Source organism: Sebastes fasciatus, chromosome 16 (genome assembly GCF_043250625.1).
Source record: "Sebastes fasciatus isolate fSebFas1 chromosome 16, fSebFas1.pri, whole genome shotgun sequence".
Lineage (NCBI taxonomy): Eukaryota > Metazoa > Chordata > Actinopteri > Perciformes > Sebastidae > Sebastes > Sebastes fasciatus.
In genome coordinates this window covers 4029747-4048353 of record NC_133810.1, presented here as the reverse complement: position 1 = coordinate 4048353, position 18607 = coordinate 4029747, and the positions used below count along the sequence as shown (strand labels likewise).

Genomic DNA, 18607 nt, shown 5'->3' with positions numbered 1-18607 from the left:
TGAATGAATGAGAACCGTGACTCATTCTGTTTATGTCTAATCCGCTCTGCTCTTATTCTGATATGTGTCGTCTACAAGCGAGGCAAACAGAAAGCAACAAGGGGAAGGAAACATCCACTACAGATGTCTCTAACAAGACTTATGTGGGAAAAGGGCTGAATGGGATAAGGGTATTGATTTTTATCTACTTCAGTGAAGCCATAACAGCCCACAGGGAGCACTCAAACACAGAACACAAACACACATATTTGTTCCTTCCCTTTTTTTTCCCTCATTTGTCCTTTGTTCCATTTGTCTTTTGCTATTAAAAGTTTGCAAGTAAAAATAAAAAAAAACAGAAGATGAATGCTTGCAGCCAGTTTCCAGTGGTGTAAAAAGGGTTCTGTTTTATATTAGAGGCTAAAATAAGACATATGTTAGCGCTGCCTGATGTGAGTCTGGCCGTCATGACACTGACATATTGGCACATTAATGTCATGTGGGGGTTAAACCAGTTCCCTACCTCACAATAACATCCAAGTCCTATGATGGCTCCAATATATAGACCTTTATAATAGCGATTTGCGATTTTGATTAGGCAAAGATCAACATCAAACCAATTGTATCGGATGTGATCATGTTTTACTCCCCAGCCTCCTGTACAGCCGTTGCACTGAGGTATAGAAAAAGAGCTACGCAAGGTCGTCAAGGCAATGCAACCCTAAGTGACGAGGCTGATTGTAAACAAGTTTTGTGTAATCAATTTCATTACCCTCCAGAACTATATATTTTTTTCCGATCTGACGCCCCTAGTGGCAGGACTACATCGTTTGTCACTGCCTTCCAAAATTGTCACAAATTACCACTATAAAAAAAAAGTTAAAAAGGACCTACTATGCTTCAGGTGCATACTTGTATTTTGGGTTTCTACTAGAACATGTTTAGATGCTGCTTTAATGTCAAACAAACACTCTACTTTTCTCAGACCGGCTGTGCTGCAGCACCTCTTTTCACCCTCTGTCAGAAACGCTCTGTTTGAGCTCCATAATAGGTCCCCTCTAAGACACAAGCTTTTATCCAAAGCACTTTGCAATGTGTCTCTTATTCACACACGCTCACACACCGGTGATGGCGAGCCACCGTGCAAGGTGACCTGACCATTTTTGGGAGAAATATGGGGTTCAGTGTCTGGCCCCAAAGACACTTCAAAACACTCGGAGCAGAGGAGTCGGGGATCCGACAGCGAACCCCGTCTTGACCTGCTCTTCCTCCTCCAGACTAACTGACTAACAGACTGACTGCTTCGTGTGACTCCCTCCATCTGAAGACTTTGTTGCTCTCCAACGTCAGCCAGAGCAGGATTACAACCTCAAATACCTGACATGTTTGACAACCTACCAGGATTATCCTGCGCTATAACCACTTTATGTCTAAAAAAACATGAACAGAACCAAATTTAACAACTCACCACGGTCAAAAATGATATCAAGTTCACATCTTTTCTTTTTTAGTCGACAACTTTGGAAAACCTTGAGAGTCTACAACCACCATTCAAACAGAACAAATGGTGTTCAGTATGAAACACTGTTCCAACACAACTCAGAGATGAAGATACATTATATAATTAGCCTTTATGTTATTGAAATCAGGAGGGATATTAAAGACAATCTATGCTAAATGTTCTCTCAGGATTCAAATGCAATTTGATCCGCATCACAAAGCGCCTGAGAGTTAGTTTAAAACAGCAATACATTACATCTTTACAATATATATATAACACAGTACCACAAAAGCATTCTTAAGGAAAAATAACTGAGGACTCTCATAAAAGGGGAAATGCAATAAAAAATTAATTGAAAAAAAACAAAGTGATTTCGCAGCGACAGTGAGGAATGTTTCCATGAACCCTTTACAAAAGAGAAAAAGGAGAACAACAAACTTGTTTCTTCTAAATTGAGCCATGAATCACAGTTACGTGGTTGCTATCCCAACGATCAGCTTATCCTTACATCAGTCAATAGTGCAAATAGCCAATGGTAGGCTTAGTTGCTCCCCCATGGCACCAGCTACAGACCAGATATTGAAGGGCACTAACATCAATTAAAACATGATCACTAAATGAGACAGTTGCTTATCATGAAGGGGAAATCAGAAATGCCATTGCTAGACGCATTACATCCACATTTAATAATATACCTAGCAAGTTAAGATAGATAAGATAAGATATACTTTTATTGTCCCCGTGGGGAAATTTTTCCTGTACTCCGTCCAACTGCAGTTACAAGCACTAAATGAAAACAGCATCAACAACAATAATAACCGATTCCACACAAGACAGGGAAACAGTTTCACAGAAACAGATGTTTCAACACATACACAGTCCACGTACATAATAGCACATACTATCACACACACCATGGCAGGTATTGCACCCAGGTAGTGCACTGCACTGTCCACCGTCTTGCCCGTATTGCACAGACAATAGCCCAATATCACACAGATGCAACATATTGCACTGTCCCCACTTAACACACCGCACTGTCCAACCATATTGCACTGTCATTATGTTAGCTTTAAGTTAACAAGACTAAAGTGACTTTACAGGAGATGAAGCGCCTAAAGTATAACCTCTTGCCATTCTATGCCTTTATCTGTCTTAAGGGGCTGCTGGAAATCTCAAAAATGACTGATTTAATTCAGTCCACAACTACACCATAAGCTAAATAAACCAAAACAATCTTAAACTGTGTCGACTGATTGGATTTTACAAAACCAAGCTGCCAAGCTGAACCTAAGAGGAGCTGTCCATGGTGCTGAACCTAAGAGAAGCTGTCCATGGTGCTGAACCTAAGAGGAGCTCTCCATGGTGCTGAACCTGCGAGGAGCTGTCCATGGTGCTGAACCATGTTACCTCTGTTTACATTACATCTATTTTTATATTTTATACTTCTAGTGTAACACTTCTGTTTATTTTGATTTATTACATCTAATTTACCTGTTTTATATTGCTTTATATAACTGTGTGTTTTATACCTGTTATATGTTTTATCTGCCTCGTTTAGTCTTGTCAAGTATTTGTTTTAAAAAGCACCAAAATCTCGTTGTATTTAATACAATGACAATAAAGCTTTCTATTCTATTCTATTCTATTCTAAAAAGAACATGCATGTAAATGGAAGAAAACAATAAATACGTAATTCATGTTTGTTGTGTCAATAAAACAAACAAACAAATACAAAAACAATTAATAACAATATATTGTAATATCAAAGGATAAATGTAAAAAAAAAAACATGAAGTATAGGACTAAATAAAAGGCAGAGTGTGAGTTAATGTGAATCTTGTTGTATTTAATACAATGACAATAAAGCTTTCTATTCTATTCTGTGTTCTGTGTTTCAGATTGTCCTGATTTAAGTAGAAAACGAGGAGACAATTAAAGAAATATGTTTTCTGAAGACTCCCTGAAGATGAGAGGACCCCAGTTTGAGGAACAATGCATGAGGAGTATTATGATAGAGAGACTCCCTGACCTGTATCCGGAGGATGCCTCCAGGTCCGTCCGTGTTGGGCGAGTTGTCGAAGACTCGGTCCCGGTACAGAGACCACAGCCCGACGTTAGGGAGGAAGAGGAGAGCCGCTATGAGCAGCCCGGCGAACTGCAGCAGCCTCTTCTCCTTCCGCCTCATCTCTCTCCTGTTGGAGGAAAGCAGCAGCAGAGAGAAGTGAAGAAGCAGCAGCAGCAGCAGGAGGATGGAGGATGGAGGTGGAAACTAGAGAGTCCAGACCTCTTCTGTTCCGAGAGGAGACAACTTTCACTCTGACTGACTCAGACTGGAGGTGGGGGGATGGACTCACTGCTTTCAAGCTACTTTAAATACCCCCTATGGACGCTACGTCCTGTCAGGACTTTCACAATAAAACCCCAAAGATGCTTTGATTTTTCTCAAGTGCAGTTAAAAAAATAAAACAGAGTCGTTATGCTATGTTTCCTGTAAAAACAGTGACTATGGTAAAAAATAAAATACCAGGAAAAATATTTTTTTTTTAGGTTGCAGATTCCAGTTTTGCAATTAAAAAGACTAAATTATCGATTCCCACATGCTCATGAAATTGCATACACTGTAAAAAAAAAAAAAGTGTAAAATAACGGAAATTTTCCGGCAACAAATGGAAAAATACTGTCCGTTAATTAACATAAATAAAATGTAAAAAAAACAACAGTAATTCTCTTTATATAATTAGCCTTTATTACTGTAATTTTACAAGAAATATTTAACTTTTAACATATATTTATTGTTAGAATAGTCATACACCGTAAATCTAAGACCATTTACATATAAATCACAAATGAAACATGTAATTTTACGTTGCAAAAGCCCAAATTTACATTAATTCAGAAGTTTTGCAAAAAAATCTGTATTTTTACAAGAAATATTTTTAGAATTCCATGAAATCCTTTTCTAACATAAATTAATTATAGAAATAGAGTTTTTTTTCTGTCAATTTGAAATACGACAAAAAATGTAAAAAAAAAAAAAAAAAAAAAAATGTTTTTGCCTGCATGCAAAGTAAACAATCTTAGTGTTTTCACAGTTCACCAATGTTCATCAGGGTAATAAGAAGCAGACAATGTAGGTCAAATGAAACATAAAACGATAGATGGAAATGAAAGAAAAATAGTAAAACAAAAGGCCCCAAATATTACATTGCATTGGGTAGATTTATTTCAAACATGTAACAAATAAGAAAACAAAATGAGAATAACCGATAACTTGAATAGTAAACATATACTGCAAACTCTAAATAAACTAAAGTGTTAAACAAATCAAAGATAATAAAAAGATAATAAAAGAACAAACAACATACAGCAGGCAGCTTGTGAGCCACACGTCTATGACCAATATGCCTATTTTCTTTGTTTTATCAAGTCATCATATTGTTGTATAGGATTTATATTTATATTCATGTTATATGTATACTTTGATTTATTTTGATTTATGTTGTTTTGCAGACCCACTTCCTGTTCCCCCTCTTGCAAATAAAAAAAGATTGATGCTTTTGTTTTGAAGGCTAAATCAGCTAACTTCCTGTGGCTTTCTAATGTTCTTTATCAAACTTGATGCAATGAATCATTTCGGTAGAAGACTTGGAGGGATAACCAGTGGATCACATGTTTGACAAACTTCTTGTTCTCTGAATTTAGTGTTTGCTGTGTTGGCAAAGGCACAAACATGTTGAGATACCAGATAGCTAAAGGTATAAACCATGCAAAATATGTACAGCATGTCTGATCAACATCATTTGGCAAAGATACAAATCTATGATTGTCAGTGCAGCAGCTTTATACACAAAACCGAACAAAAAGAGAGCAATGAAAGACAGTATCAGTCTCTAGGTGTCTGACGTCAAGCGGTACTCTCTGCTTGGTGTTTTGTATTTATAATCATCTCAACTGAACAGACAGAGACGGTGAATAAAATTGCGGCATTATAAAGTGCATTGTCACTGTTCTACTCACTTCTTACTTAATTAACGCCAGCCATGCTTGACTCTAGACTCAGAGAATCAGAGCTTTCGCAAAAACATCATTCCAGCTGAAACCTGAAGGAGAAGGAGCAGAAGCAAGTGTCGGTGTGTTCTTCCACCAAATGACGTGTACAAACATCAGCAAGTGTCTGTCGTGCTGCAGTGCCCTTGAACAAGAATTTTGATGGTTCACAGTGGGCCAGTGCTCCTCTCAGTACATCCATTCTTCCATGTGCACAAATATCTGAATCAAAAACTAAACATCTGTAGTGGTTCTTATAGTCATCAGCAAAAACGTATGCCTATACCACATTGCGATTTCTGGATAGTTCATTCCTTGCTTCATTACACTTACTATGTAAGGGGATCATTTTGTTTGAAAGACTACAGTTGGCATTTGTTAAGGGGACAAAAACTCTTTAGGAACATTTACAAGTTACACAGATTTGGTATCTTGTGTATTGCTTCCAGTGGGCAACCTCCGGGTCTGAAAAGTGAAGCCAAGGCAGAAGTGCCTTAAACTTGCATTCTTTCTAACAGCCAGCAGGGGGCGACTCCTCTGGTTGCAAAAAGAAGTCTGATTGTATAGAAGTCTATGAGATAAATGAGCCTACCTCTCACTTGATTTATTACCTCAGTAAACATTGTAAACATAAGTGTATGGTCTCTTATGGTCATTTGGTAAATTATGGCCATAAAGCAGTATGCTTTAGGACGTGGCTACCTCGTGAGGGAGTTGTCCGTATTTTCATCTTTTAACTTTAATTGTAACATTTTGGTGCCAAAAACGTCTTATTCAGCATTCGGTTGAACTTGAACGACGGCCAAAAACCAAAATGGCGAGAGCCAAAATGCCGAAAATGGTGGTCCACTAACCAATGGTAACGTCACGGTGACTACGTCCACTTCTTATATCCAGTCTGTGATTACTTCAAATATTGGAGGCCACTCTTTTGATGCATTTTTTACACAAAGCGAACACAAATATTGTGAGATAATGAATGAATGATCTACTTCTCTTGTAGCCAGCAACCAAAGTGCATTACCGCCACTAGACAGTGTGTAATGGTGGTTTGCTCCGTTGCCTCATTATAGATAAACACATTTCTAAATGAGCTTTTGCTATTTATTGAATTATTTCACACTGTATTAGGCCTGCTTTATATAACACCAATTCTGTAATGTATGTAGTGGATAATGTGGACCATTTTGGAGTTTCATTCATAAAACGCGTTATATTCACTCATATTACCATATTTTTTTTCACATCTGTGTATTTCTATTGTTCCTCTTAAGAGTCGTGAGGAATGCTTTCTGTTTATTTGGCCTGTAGGAGATGATTTTACAGCTCACTTCAGTGAGACAGAATGATGCTTCAGTAATTGCTTATTAGGGAAGTAAGGCACAGCCCTTTCCTGAATGAGCTCTGCTAATGGCTTCCAGCACCGACGAGTCAATGAGTGATCTGCCATCAGACGACATTAATTCTGGCATTTCCTCTGCTTTGATGCTCTTGAGAGTTACCTGTGTTTTTTTTTTTTTTACTCAACCTCTTTGAAATCCACACTGAGCCTGTGACACGAGCGGGAGGAGTTATAAAGCGTAAATCCCCACCACATTCAGAGGTTGCAGGGTTCATCCATAATTCATGCGGGAAGACGCTGAACAGATTGAATTGTCACAACTCAGGCTGGTACAGATGGAGAGAGAACGAGAGAGGAATGAGCCGTTTTCTCTCTCTCTCTCTCTGAGTGTCCAGAGCAGGAATAGAAAGAGTGGGATTAGCAAGGGGGAGAGACTCCAACACATCCTGGGTTCAAGTCCACTCTGTTAAACAATGTGTCTAATCTTCAGTTAACCCACACTCATTCTTTCTGCTCTGTATATGCATGCCTGTCAAATACGAGGGTTAGAGGAGATTAGGGGGATGCTCGACTGGTTTAGAAATGAGGATTTGTTCATCGTGTGTGTCGGAGGTTACGGGGAAGAGGCAAATCGGCTGCCACTCGAAACAATAATGTATCATGGGACAGTTTGAGGTCAAGAAGAGGAGGTCAGCGTTTCCACTGTGCTATCAGTGACTGTCAGACTATACAGCAAAGTAAGTGAGAATTACTTTAAAGTAAAAATGAACTGAGCGAGCAAAACCCAATGAAGCTTTGGGCATGATGACCTCGTAGTTAAGTGTCCGGTACTCATCTGGCTGAGAGGCTTTGGTTGAAGGACAATCACAAGTGAACTAATGGAGTGTAAAAGAACATTTAGGTGTGTATGTTGATATCACAGTAATTCTTCAGTGCAAACATCTGTATATCTCTGACACCATGGTGTGTTCACACATGTAGATACAAAGTTGTCACTCACGAGCCGGAAGCTTGCAGGCTTGTTTGTGATGCAATTTACATACCAATTGGACAGTTATGTTCTTATGTTCTTATATCAATTCCAGAGTGAGGTGTTTCCAGGTATCGTTACCTCTGCCAAGGAGGTTTTCGGTTCGGTTCAGTTTGTTTGTCTGTTTGTCAGCAGGATTACGGAAAAACCACAGGCCCAATTTTCATGAAACTTGGTAAAAGGGTGTAGCATGGGCCAAGGAAGAACCCATTACATTTTGGAGTGAATCTGAGTCATGGGGCTGATACAAACATTATTTTTTATTTTTTGTTAACATTGCAAGATAGGGCATTTGGCCTTTTGCGGAGGTCTGTGCTCTCCAAGTAAATTTTTATATAATTTCCTCTGCCAAGGATGTTATGTTTTCAGTTTGGGTTGTTTGTCTATTTGCCAGCATGATTACAGAATAAAAAAACACTGACCCGTTCTTGATGAACCTCGGTGGAGGGGTGAAGCACGGGCCAGGAAATAAACCATTCAATTTTGGAGTGCATTGGCCTTGGCGAAGGTCTGCACTCTCCAAGAGCCCTTTTAGTTTTATTATGTAGAGTATCCAAGCCCTGTTAGCTCCTGAAAGGTGCTGAATGTGAGGGAGCATATACGGTATATTGCGTCTGCTCAACTCTCAACATGGCAACGGCTGAGCTGGTGGCTTGCAGCAAACAGTGCTAACAGTGCAACCAACGGCAACTGTGCTGACAGAGCTAACAGTGTTTACCTGGGGGGGGGGGACAAGAAGGTGGACGCTACGCTTCCACAATGGTGGTCGGGACGGCGTTATCAGCTTTAACAGCCATATGAGAGCAGTGTAGCTCACATGCACTAAAAGCATGCACAGTCACAAAGCACAGAGAAGCTCTGATTACAACACACACAGAGGGAGAGCGACTTCATTCACTGCTCAGGTAGACATTACTACTCTATATCTTTACATTGCAAATAGTTGTTTGTTGCTATATTAATCCTCTGGATATCATATAGAGCTCCTTTAAAGTTATATCATAAAGAATTGTGAAGCTGTCAGTCATTTTCGTACATTACATATAGTTGAGGGGAATAGAAAACTGTGTTTTTCTGTTTCACGAGGGAATCAAAACAAGTGTTATTGGTTGTCTCCAGGCTGCGGAGGACAGAGGACAGTTGCATGATGTTGAATCTTTGTCAGCTTCCCCAAGAAACACAGCTAGATGACTTTAGAGTCTCACAGTAGTGGTGGATGGCACCAGCATGTTTTCAAGGATTAGTTCACAATCAGTGGCATCCTGTTGCATCTCCATTATTTGTGTCTGGATGAGTGAATTATTAGTAGTCTTATGTGATTTATTACAAAATAAAGTAAGATTGCAAAAATGGATACAATATATGATACAACAGGAAACCTAATATTTAGTTTACCTCTAAATTGAAAAGTGTGTTTCTGTAGTCTTTGCCGTGCTCATTGTATCCGTTATTTTACATTGTTGTAGTCTGCACATCCCATTAGATTAGAAGGACACTGGCACATGTGTGTGATCTTGTGTCAGGGATACACAGATGTTTTGCATCAGGGCTAATTACTGGGATGTCTATATATACACGCAGTGTTCTTTCACTCTGTTTGCCCTGCATGATTGAAGGTCTGAGACTGAAAGCTGGCATGTAATTAGAGAGTGAAGAGGCTCCTTTTTTTGTATAAGCATGACTACAAACATTCACGAGTGCTTACTGGCAGAGCTGCCGCAAAAATATAAAACACAAAAATAAATCTAGATACTGTTTATGTCATCACAAACACAGTTTTCTGTAATAGCCGTGTGTGTGAGATCATTGTAACACCTAATTAACGGAATATTGCCCTTAACCTGTGCCATGCACATACTATTTCTGTTCCCTGCTTAACGTGACAACACGTTTTTTAATTGAGCTGAACTGTGATTAGCTGAGCATTACTGCTGGAGACAAAACAGATAAATGTGGGCAATTATTTCTGCAGCTTTAGGTAAAAACTAGCTCACCTTTCTGTAAGTGACAAACTGAAATTCTCCCTGTGGAGAACTGAGCAAGATTCTGTCTGCCTTGTAGCATAAAATGGCTATCTGTGGGGATTTGATAAGGGGTGTTGATCAATACCGGTGACTCCAAAAACTGCTTCTCCGGGTGATGAGTCATCTGCTTCCCAACCTCAGTGTTCAGCCTGCAAAACCCTGTCCCACTGTCAGAATGAATCTCTGAGGTAGGGCTGCATCTAATGAAATGAAAACAGGTATAGGAGCCACACAATCCTCTTTCTACAACGAAGACACATACAGAGGCAAAACAACATACACACAGAAGGAGAGAGACAGCAGGATGCAGATCCAGAATGGATCTATTATTATGATAATCAATAAATGTAGTCATTTTGTTAGTCAAATGACAAACATTCTCCAGTTCAAGCATCTCATTTGTGAAGATTTGCTGCATTAATTTGTCTTATGTGAAAGTAAACTGATTGTCTTTGAATTTGGACTGTTGTTTGGACAAAACAAGACATTACTTTGGGCTTTAGGAAACTGTGATGGACATTTCTTTTCACCATTTTATAGAACAAGCAATTCATTAAAAAAGATATCTGTCAATTAATGTGCAGTTGCAGCCCTTAAAGCAGTACTATTATTCATTAGACATTTTTGTCGGATGTCTGCAGGTGCAGCAAGCAACATATTACAACTAGGGTTAGTAATCTTCTTCCTATTCTTGCTCTGGCAAAAAAAAAAAGAAATCTAGTGTAGTCTTGCTGGTTTCTGAAGATTACCGACCCTAGCTTTTAGTAAAGGTGTGACTTGATAATGATAATTGATCAAATCATATCTATATAACACAACATTTGACATCTCTGGCCAATCAAACCTCATTTTCAAATCCTATGAAAAAGGGGCAAAAAAAAGCAAAGTTGGAAAATGCATGAAAGTCAAGTGAAGAACAGTGTATTAAAAAAAATATGTATATCATGCATCTAAAAAATGACATGCATGGCTTTACATAAAAATTACTTAATATGCAACAGCACCCTCTGAGTCAGCAGGATGTGCTACAGATTGATATTCCCTCGCAGCCAGAGATTTGTGTACATCTCCAAGAACACCCTGTTATGTTTTAATGAATGCTGCTGGTGAGCACATGCAAGACAGAAGTGCATTTAATCACTAATATAGCCTATATGGCTGGAAAAACATCCCATAATGAAACTCCCGTGCTACCTATGCTTTCTTTCTGTCGGTGATAAAATGGCTAGAAGAACACACTATATACAGAATTTATGTGCGAAAGTGCCCTTTCTTAATGCCATGAAAGGTCAAAAAGTAATAATTCACCGGAGAAATTACAGCTGCACATGCAAAGAGTGAGGGGAATGAAATAAGGCATGAATGGTGTGCTGAGTGGAAGAGTGGAACTGATTCGTTTCATGGTTATACTTTACTATTCTCATCTGATGCTTTCTTTATAATTGCTTAGCTTTTCTGTAACAGAGCAATCTGCCGTGTGGCACAGGAGAGTTTAGGGAGGAGGTTCATCCCAAAGAGGAAGCTATTAAACCTCTATATGTTATGAACAGACTACTTAGTGTGAAACTGGCTGCCCATTCCAACATGTTCTAATCCCAACTTGTCACATACTAACTAATAACACATGCTCACCGTGGATTTAACAAAAACACTTGCTTAGGTTTAGGCAACAAAACCTCAGACTAGCTAAAGGTGAAAGTTGGCATGTGGCTCCCTGTGGATTTTTAAAAATGGAAATAAAGTCATAGGTTTACAAGAAAAAAAGTTGTGATATTAGGAGAATGAAGTCAAAATATTATTAAGTAGTAATTTTTTATTGTTATGTTATTTTCTTTTTTTCTTGTAAAGTTATGACTTTATTCTTGTAATATTATGACTTGTTTTATCGTAAAGTTATGACTTTGTTTTGACTTTATTCTCGTAATATTGCAATGCTTTTTCTCGCAAAGTTATGATTTTATTTCCGTAATATCACAACGTTTTTTTCTCATAAAGTTATGACTTTATTCCCATAATATTACGACTTTATTCTGTAAATCTCAGATGTTTTTTCCCTCAATATGGCCCTAATACTCCGTAGTACATTGTCTCTTTGGCCCTCACTGCATTAGACTTATATACTATATATTTAGACTATAAACTGTGTTACCTTCATCACAATGATCAAATGTTTTGCAGCTCCAGACAGATTTTTTTTTTTGCCTAAAATGGCTCTTTTGATAGTAAAGGTTGCTGACCCCTGCACTAGACAATGGAGCAAACTGATCTACAGGCTTTCAATGTGGATCATATCGGTTTAAAGGACCAGTGTGTAACGATTAGCAGGATCTATTGGCAGAAATGGAACATAATTACATTAATAAGTAGGTTTTCTTTAGTGTATAATCACCTGAAAATTGTTGGGTTGTTGTTACCTTATAGAATGAGCCGTTTATATCTACATTGTGAGTGAGTCGTCTTCATGGAGTCCGCCATGTTTCATGTTACAGTAGCCCAGAATGGACAAACCAAACTCTGTTAACTTTTCCTACTTGAGCCGGACTCTATAACATTAAACGGTGTCGTCGCCGCCGCTCTCTCTCTTGCTTCACTACTCACTTCACCAGACACACACACCCTAAGCATTCTGCTCTTACAACAACTGTCTCCAAAGATGTCCATTTGCGTTTTTGCGTCGGCCGCTGTAGGAATCCACGCTTGGCACACGGGGGAAGTTGTTATCTGCAACATCATCACTAGATACCACCAGACCCTACACAAGGTTCCTTTAACATTAGTGAGAAAAGACAAAAGTTGAACAGTAATACATCACTTTAATGCCCTCTATTTAGCATTTACAGCCAATAAATTAGCACCTTAAATGTCCATCACTATAGTGCAGCTGTAAACAGATTTATGGACGTTTTTAAGTGTTAACAATGCATTTGCCAACAATTATGACCTCTCTTATGAAGCAAGGGTTGGCAGTTAAACAAACCAAAAGGTCACTCCTCTTATATGAGAGTTGTCAGTGGGGAAATCACTAGACAAGGCAGGTTGAGGGGAAATAGAGCCGTGTGGTATCGTGTAATAACTCCTGGAATGCACTGAATGTCACAGATTAAAATCATTTGCCACTTGAACTCATTCAGTTATTCATTTTGTGTTTTAAAAGTCTTCCAGCTTGACTTTATAACACAAACACCATCATAACTCTGTTTTGTGCTGTGTGCCAGCTAAATCAAACATTTCCCATGCAAGGGTCCGTCTGTGTTGACAATAATGGAGTCTGCTCTCTTTGTGTATAAATTAATTATGCGGCGGCATCAGTATTCCCTCAGACTCGTGGTGTAACTGGCAGAGAAAGAAAGATTAGGCTCTTCCCAGAGCTGTTCCTGGACCAGTGCCCCTCTGTAAATCTTTCTCCTCTGGTCCCACTGTACTTTCTACATCCCTTCCATTACATTAACTCTGTATTTGTTTATGTTCCCTGACAGCTTTGGTTGTAGTTTTACTTCCTTCCTTAGAAATATCACAAGCACTGCCAGGTGCTCGTTTCATTCCCAAAGTAATTTCTGTCATTGCCGAGAAGCTTGTCGGACAAAATCACAGTTGTGGGACAATAGAGAGGCCCCATCATCCCAGTTTACTGTCTGCTGTGCCCATTTTCAGACTACAGTTGCCTCTTGTTGGTTTTTGTTGCTCTCCAATGTGTCAATTCGGGCCCCCACGAGGCTCACAACGTGCCTCTACTCTCTCTTGTATTGATGTGAAATTGCTGACCTCAGGTTTTATTGGAAGACTTGTTGTTTGAGTGCATCAGTGTGTGTTTCAGAAGTCTCTTTTTGCTCTATATTATGTTTCTCACCAGAGGCTCAGCCTGTCTCTTGAGTTTTGTCCTTAAGGATATACACGTTTGATGTTGTATTTCTCTGTGGTTCTGGTCTGTGTAGATTTTTCAAGAACATAGTATAGATCGAGAAAAATAGTAATGCTCTTGCGTCCTGTGGAAAATGACTCTCTTCTGGACAAATCGAAACAGGCCAACGGACAGATGATCTCTTTCCCTTTCATCCTGCAGCTACGCACCTATACTTTATAAACGTAGTCTTACTGCTACATGGGGAGGCAATTAAAAAATGCAGTGAACAAAATGCTGGCTGTAAATACCATCAAAATGTGGTTTGATATAATTAACATTTTAGGAATTATAATTTTAATCATTTAATTTCCAAACCAAGGAATAATAAAAAAGGTAATAGCTGAATCTATCATTGAATTATAGAATGGCGCGTTGTGAGTTTTCCACACACCCCAAACCAATTTAGCCTCCTAAAAAAGTGCAGTCATTCATGGGCTTTTTTTTACAGATTTCCATGATGTTGTAATTGAATGTTATCTGGAAAAAAAAACTCTAAAGAGAGGCTTCCAGGAGATGTATTTATTTATTTCTCCCAAGAAGGATATTTGTTTCCACAGCCAGTACACAGAAACATACAGATATACACAGAGCAACATACAGACAGATTAGATAACACACAAGTAGTTCACCAAGGCATCCTGATCAGATGCCCGAACCACCTCCGCTCGCCTCTTTCAATGCGAAGGAGCAGCGGCTCTATTCTGAGCTCCTTCTGGATGTCTGAGCTCCTCACCCTATATCTCTTCCGGCGCATTTCCACCAGATCCGTTAACGGAGGACGTCTCGGCGCTTTCCATTTCATTTCACTATGGAAAGCAGGAGAAGCAGTTGCCCAGTGGATAACAGAGAGTTTATAAGCCACCCTTCGAAGGAAGCTCATTTCGGCCACATGTATTCGCAATCTCATTCTTTTGGTCACTACACAAAGCTCATGACCATAGGTGAGGATTGGAACATAGATGGACTGGTAAATCGAGAGCTTTGCCATCTGGCTCAGGTCCTTCTTCACCACAACAATCTGGTGAACAATACCCCGACATACTTGAACCCAACTCAGAGGGGGGGCAATCCACCATTTTCCGGCAAAGAACCACGGCCTCAGACTTGGAGGTACTGACTCTCATCCCGACCGCTTCATACTCGGCTGCAAACCGGCCGAGTGCGTGCTGAAGGTCACGGTCTGATGCAGCCAACAGAAGCACATCATCTGCAAAGAAAAAATGCAGATTTTCTCTTCATCTCAGGATAATGCATGGTGGTCATACTGTAGTTGTATTTTTAATATTATGTGTGAGCTTGCTCACTACCTTATTTGCAAAACCATCATCCTTCGTAGTGTTTGAATGATGTCTGAGATGTGCTCTATACCTCACAGTAATATATGTGAAGGGAGCTAAGAGCATCAATGCACCAACCTTCAAACAGGTGCTTCTCTTAGTGTGATGTATTGGAGCTTTTCACTGAATCAGCGTTGCATGTTCTGAGCAACACTGAGAGCTTTTCCTGCTTTTAGCTCATACAGGCACTGCTACATCCATATTGTTACCATTATGGTCTCAGGGTCGACAATAAAAGACCTCGAGTTTCATCTGCCTCCATTAGGAACAAAAGTGAGAGTATAACTGCATGCAACAACATGGTTCTTCAGTCATTTTGCACCTCTCTTTCTCTCTGGTGACTGGTGGTCTCTAAATGCTGATTCCATCCAGCAATCCATCTCTATTTTCAAAATTATAAACATACAAAAACAATGCAGTGTTTCCTATCCTGCAACCCCAACATTTTGATCGTCCTCTGTTTGTCGGTCTCCCTCTCTGCCACTGTTTGTCCATCTCTGTCTCCTCTGTTTGTCTCTTCCTGAAGCCTCATCAACCACTCTGAGTGGTGATCACACCCAGCCAGCCAAATATATTCATTTCCCTGCAATCCAAAACACCTTCATCAACATATCCAGCCCATCCACTTTTCCTCTCATTTTCTAGCTTATTTTCTTCCCACTGCTGCCTTGATAGCTTCATCAGCCTCTAACAAACAGATGGTGCTGCCAATGCATCTACTTAAGGACAGTGAGTTTTCCCCGAGATGGACTGATGGAAGTAGGAATAATAGTTTCTAGCGAGCTGACCTTCAGATTTGATGAATGTTGCATTTAAGGGGACAAACAGGTGAGTTTGCCCATTTTATCCAATTAACTAGAGACTGTGCCGACCACTTTCCAAAGCATACATTTGTAGATTAATTGTCTATGTGCTTGTCAAGCTTTGTTGCCAGTCCTGTCTCCTAAAAAATTACGTTCCCGATCAACAAAACAATATTGTGAATTAAGTTTCAAGGGAAACGTATTTTGTTGAGGATTAAATTTGCATTAAAAACGTTTCTAATGACGTTAATGTCTGCAGAAGTCAGAGGAGATCGGGGTGGTGGATGGGTCACACAAACACAGGACTTTCACCTAGGAGACCACTGTTTGTGTCCTATGTAAAACCAAAAGTCAAGGTTCATGTTGAATAGTTGTGTGGGAACGTAATTGTGTAGGAGACTAGGATGTGCAGTTTACATTCAGTGGCCAATTCACCACTCAAAAAACAATGTGTCCTTGATTTTAAATGGATGTACAAAAGCAGACTTCTCATTTATAGCCGGTGATCGTCAACTCAGCCAGCCGTAATGATAACTGTCCCAACCAGATTTAATCAGCTCTAGTTAGCCAGCTAATTAGGCTAAGGATTGCTCCATGTGCTTGTTTAAAACGCTGTCTCCACCTGACTTTGTAATATTTCCACCTGACTCGTTTTAAAATGAGAAACATGTGAAAAGGCCAAATATGTTCATGATGGTTACATAAACCGTATTGTGTTAAAAAGGCTGAAGCTACATGTCCAAGGCTAGAAGATGGCATCCCCACCTGTTGATGATCTCTAGAAGATGGTAGATATTACAGTGTAGAGCGAGTCCTAGGGTATGATATTTAGTTCTAACATAACCTGGTTGACCGCTTAGCTTAGATACTTGGACAAGCAAGAAAGAGGTTGGATTTATGCTTTATTGTTCATATTTTCAGTACATTTAATTAATGTTAATTAATAATAAAAAAAAAGAAAAAAATCTTTGTGTTTGTATGCCCAAGAGGCAAAGCGTGGAAACAAGACTTATAAAGTCTGAATGTGAGACAGAGACAGAGCAGACTGAGGGAATAAAAAGATGAATAAGATCACACAGCTACGCTTCAGTGCCTTCTTGCTCCAGTCTTCCAACAAGTGCCTTGTCTTTGTGATTGAAAAGACATGCTAGATATTTCAAGTCAAAGAGAATGGAGTGTTATCAGATGGAGCTTCTTCTATCTATTACAGTGTTATTTAAAGTCAAATCATGCAGGACCTCATCAGACACTCAGGATGCCCATGGGGGTCATACGCTGGGACATCAGCTATGTTTTCATCCAACTATCAAGCAAATTCTTCACCCAGTTCTTAAGTCAACTTTAGAAAAGTTGTAAACCATAAACTGAATGTAAATGTGAATTAAATTAACTGCATTTCTGGGGGAAAGGAAACTGGTAAATCAGGCCTATAGTCCACACGTACTCTGGTAAAAAAAAATCATGTCCTCACAAGCACGATTTTAAAAAACAAGGTCTGTCCAGACGAAAACCAGAACACACAATTGAAGCACCGTCAAGGCCAGTGGGCAGGTTGGGCCACACACACACACACACACACACACACACAGGCGATGGGATCTGTGTCGTGGGAGTATTGCATTGTATAATGGAGCAGTGACCTCTGTAGTGCATTCTGACACCTCTCTTCCTCAATGTAGTGGAAGGGTAATTGTACATTTATGTGTCAACATGTGAAGAGTCCTGTTAGCAGGTTATTCGGCCATGTCCGTGGTTCACGGATGTATTTATACCGCCATTGCACAATATGTTGCCTCATTTGTGACGCCTCACAAAGGAGATAACCTCGCACACCCTGTGTATACGTCAACACTGAAAAAAGAGTTTCTGAAAATCTTCACCCTGGCCGGAGTTTTACAAAAGCTCCGTTCTCAGTGACCTAAAACGCTGTTTCGGTGTACTGTTTTTGTACGTGTGGACAAGGCCTCGGTCTAATATGAGATAACCCTTATGACGTCTTTATGACAAGGTTATTTTCAGATTTTAAAAAGCTCCGTCCTGAGACAAAGAAGACTTTATATGTATCCAGAGGCTGAGCAATACTTCACATGATGAGGTAACTGACCTTCTACAGTAAAATAGATGGAGTTCATATAGGCCATTCAACGTTAATTAATTAGTAAACTCAGATTAATCTTTTCACTTTTGAATGGCACTTTGTATGTACATTTACTTCAGTAACAGATCATGAAGGTGCAGAGCTGGTTGGTGAATGGAAGAACATTAAACCTTTAATCGTTACCACCTGTGGTTGTGGGGGAAGAGGAGAACCCGCTGTGAATAAAAAAAGGTCAAATAGGCTCTTTTCTCCCCGCAGTGAGTCTGCTGTCTAATGCATTATATATATATAATACATGGGTGCCCCTACTGCTGCTCAGGAAGTTTTTTCCTCATTGTCACACTTTCAACTTCCCAACTTCATTTTAAAAACCCAAAGTGATGTTGATTCACATTGCAGGTGTGTGTGTGTGTTTGCTCCGCAGCTGTCAACGGTTTTGACAAAACAACTGGGACATTCAGGGCAACAGAGCTTTTAAATGACAGGCGGTTGTGAACCACATGATGTGAGCCCTCGGTGGGCGGATGAAACTGACAGCGATG

General features: G+C 39.5%; 1 protein-coding gene across 1 annotated transcript in view; it reads right to left on the bottom strand.

Annotated features, from left to right (window-relative positions):
- Positions 1–3813, bottom strand: part of LOC141752999 (polypeptide N-acetylgalactosaminyltransferase 10-like) — a 64930-nt gene extending 61117 nt beyond the window's left edge. The window contains 1 exon segment of the mRNA XM_074611297.1: positions 3513–3813. Within this exon segment, the coding sequence (XP_074467398.1) occupies positions 3513–3668 (156 nt within the window). The 5' untranslated portion in view covers positions 3669–3813.
- Between the last annotated feature and the right edge of the window lie 14794 nt (positions 3814–18607).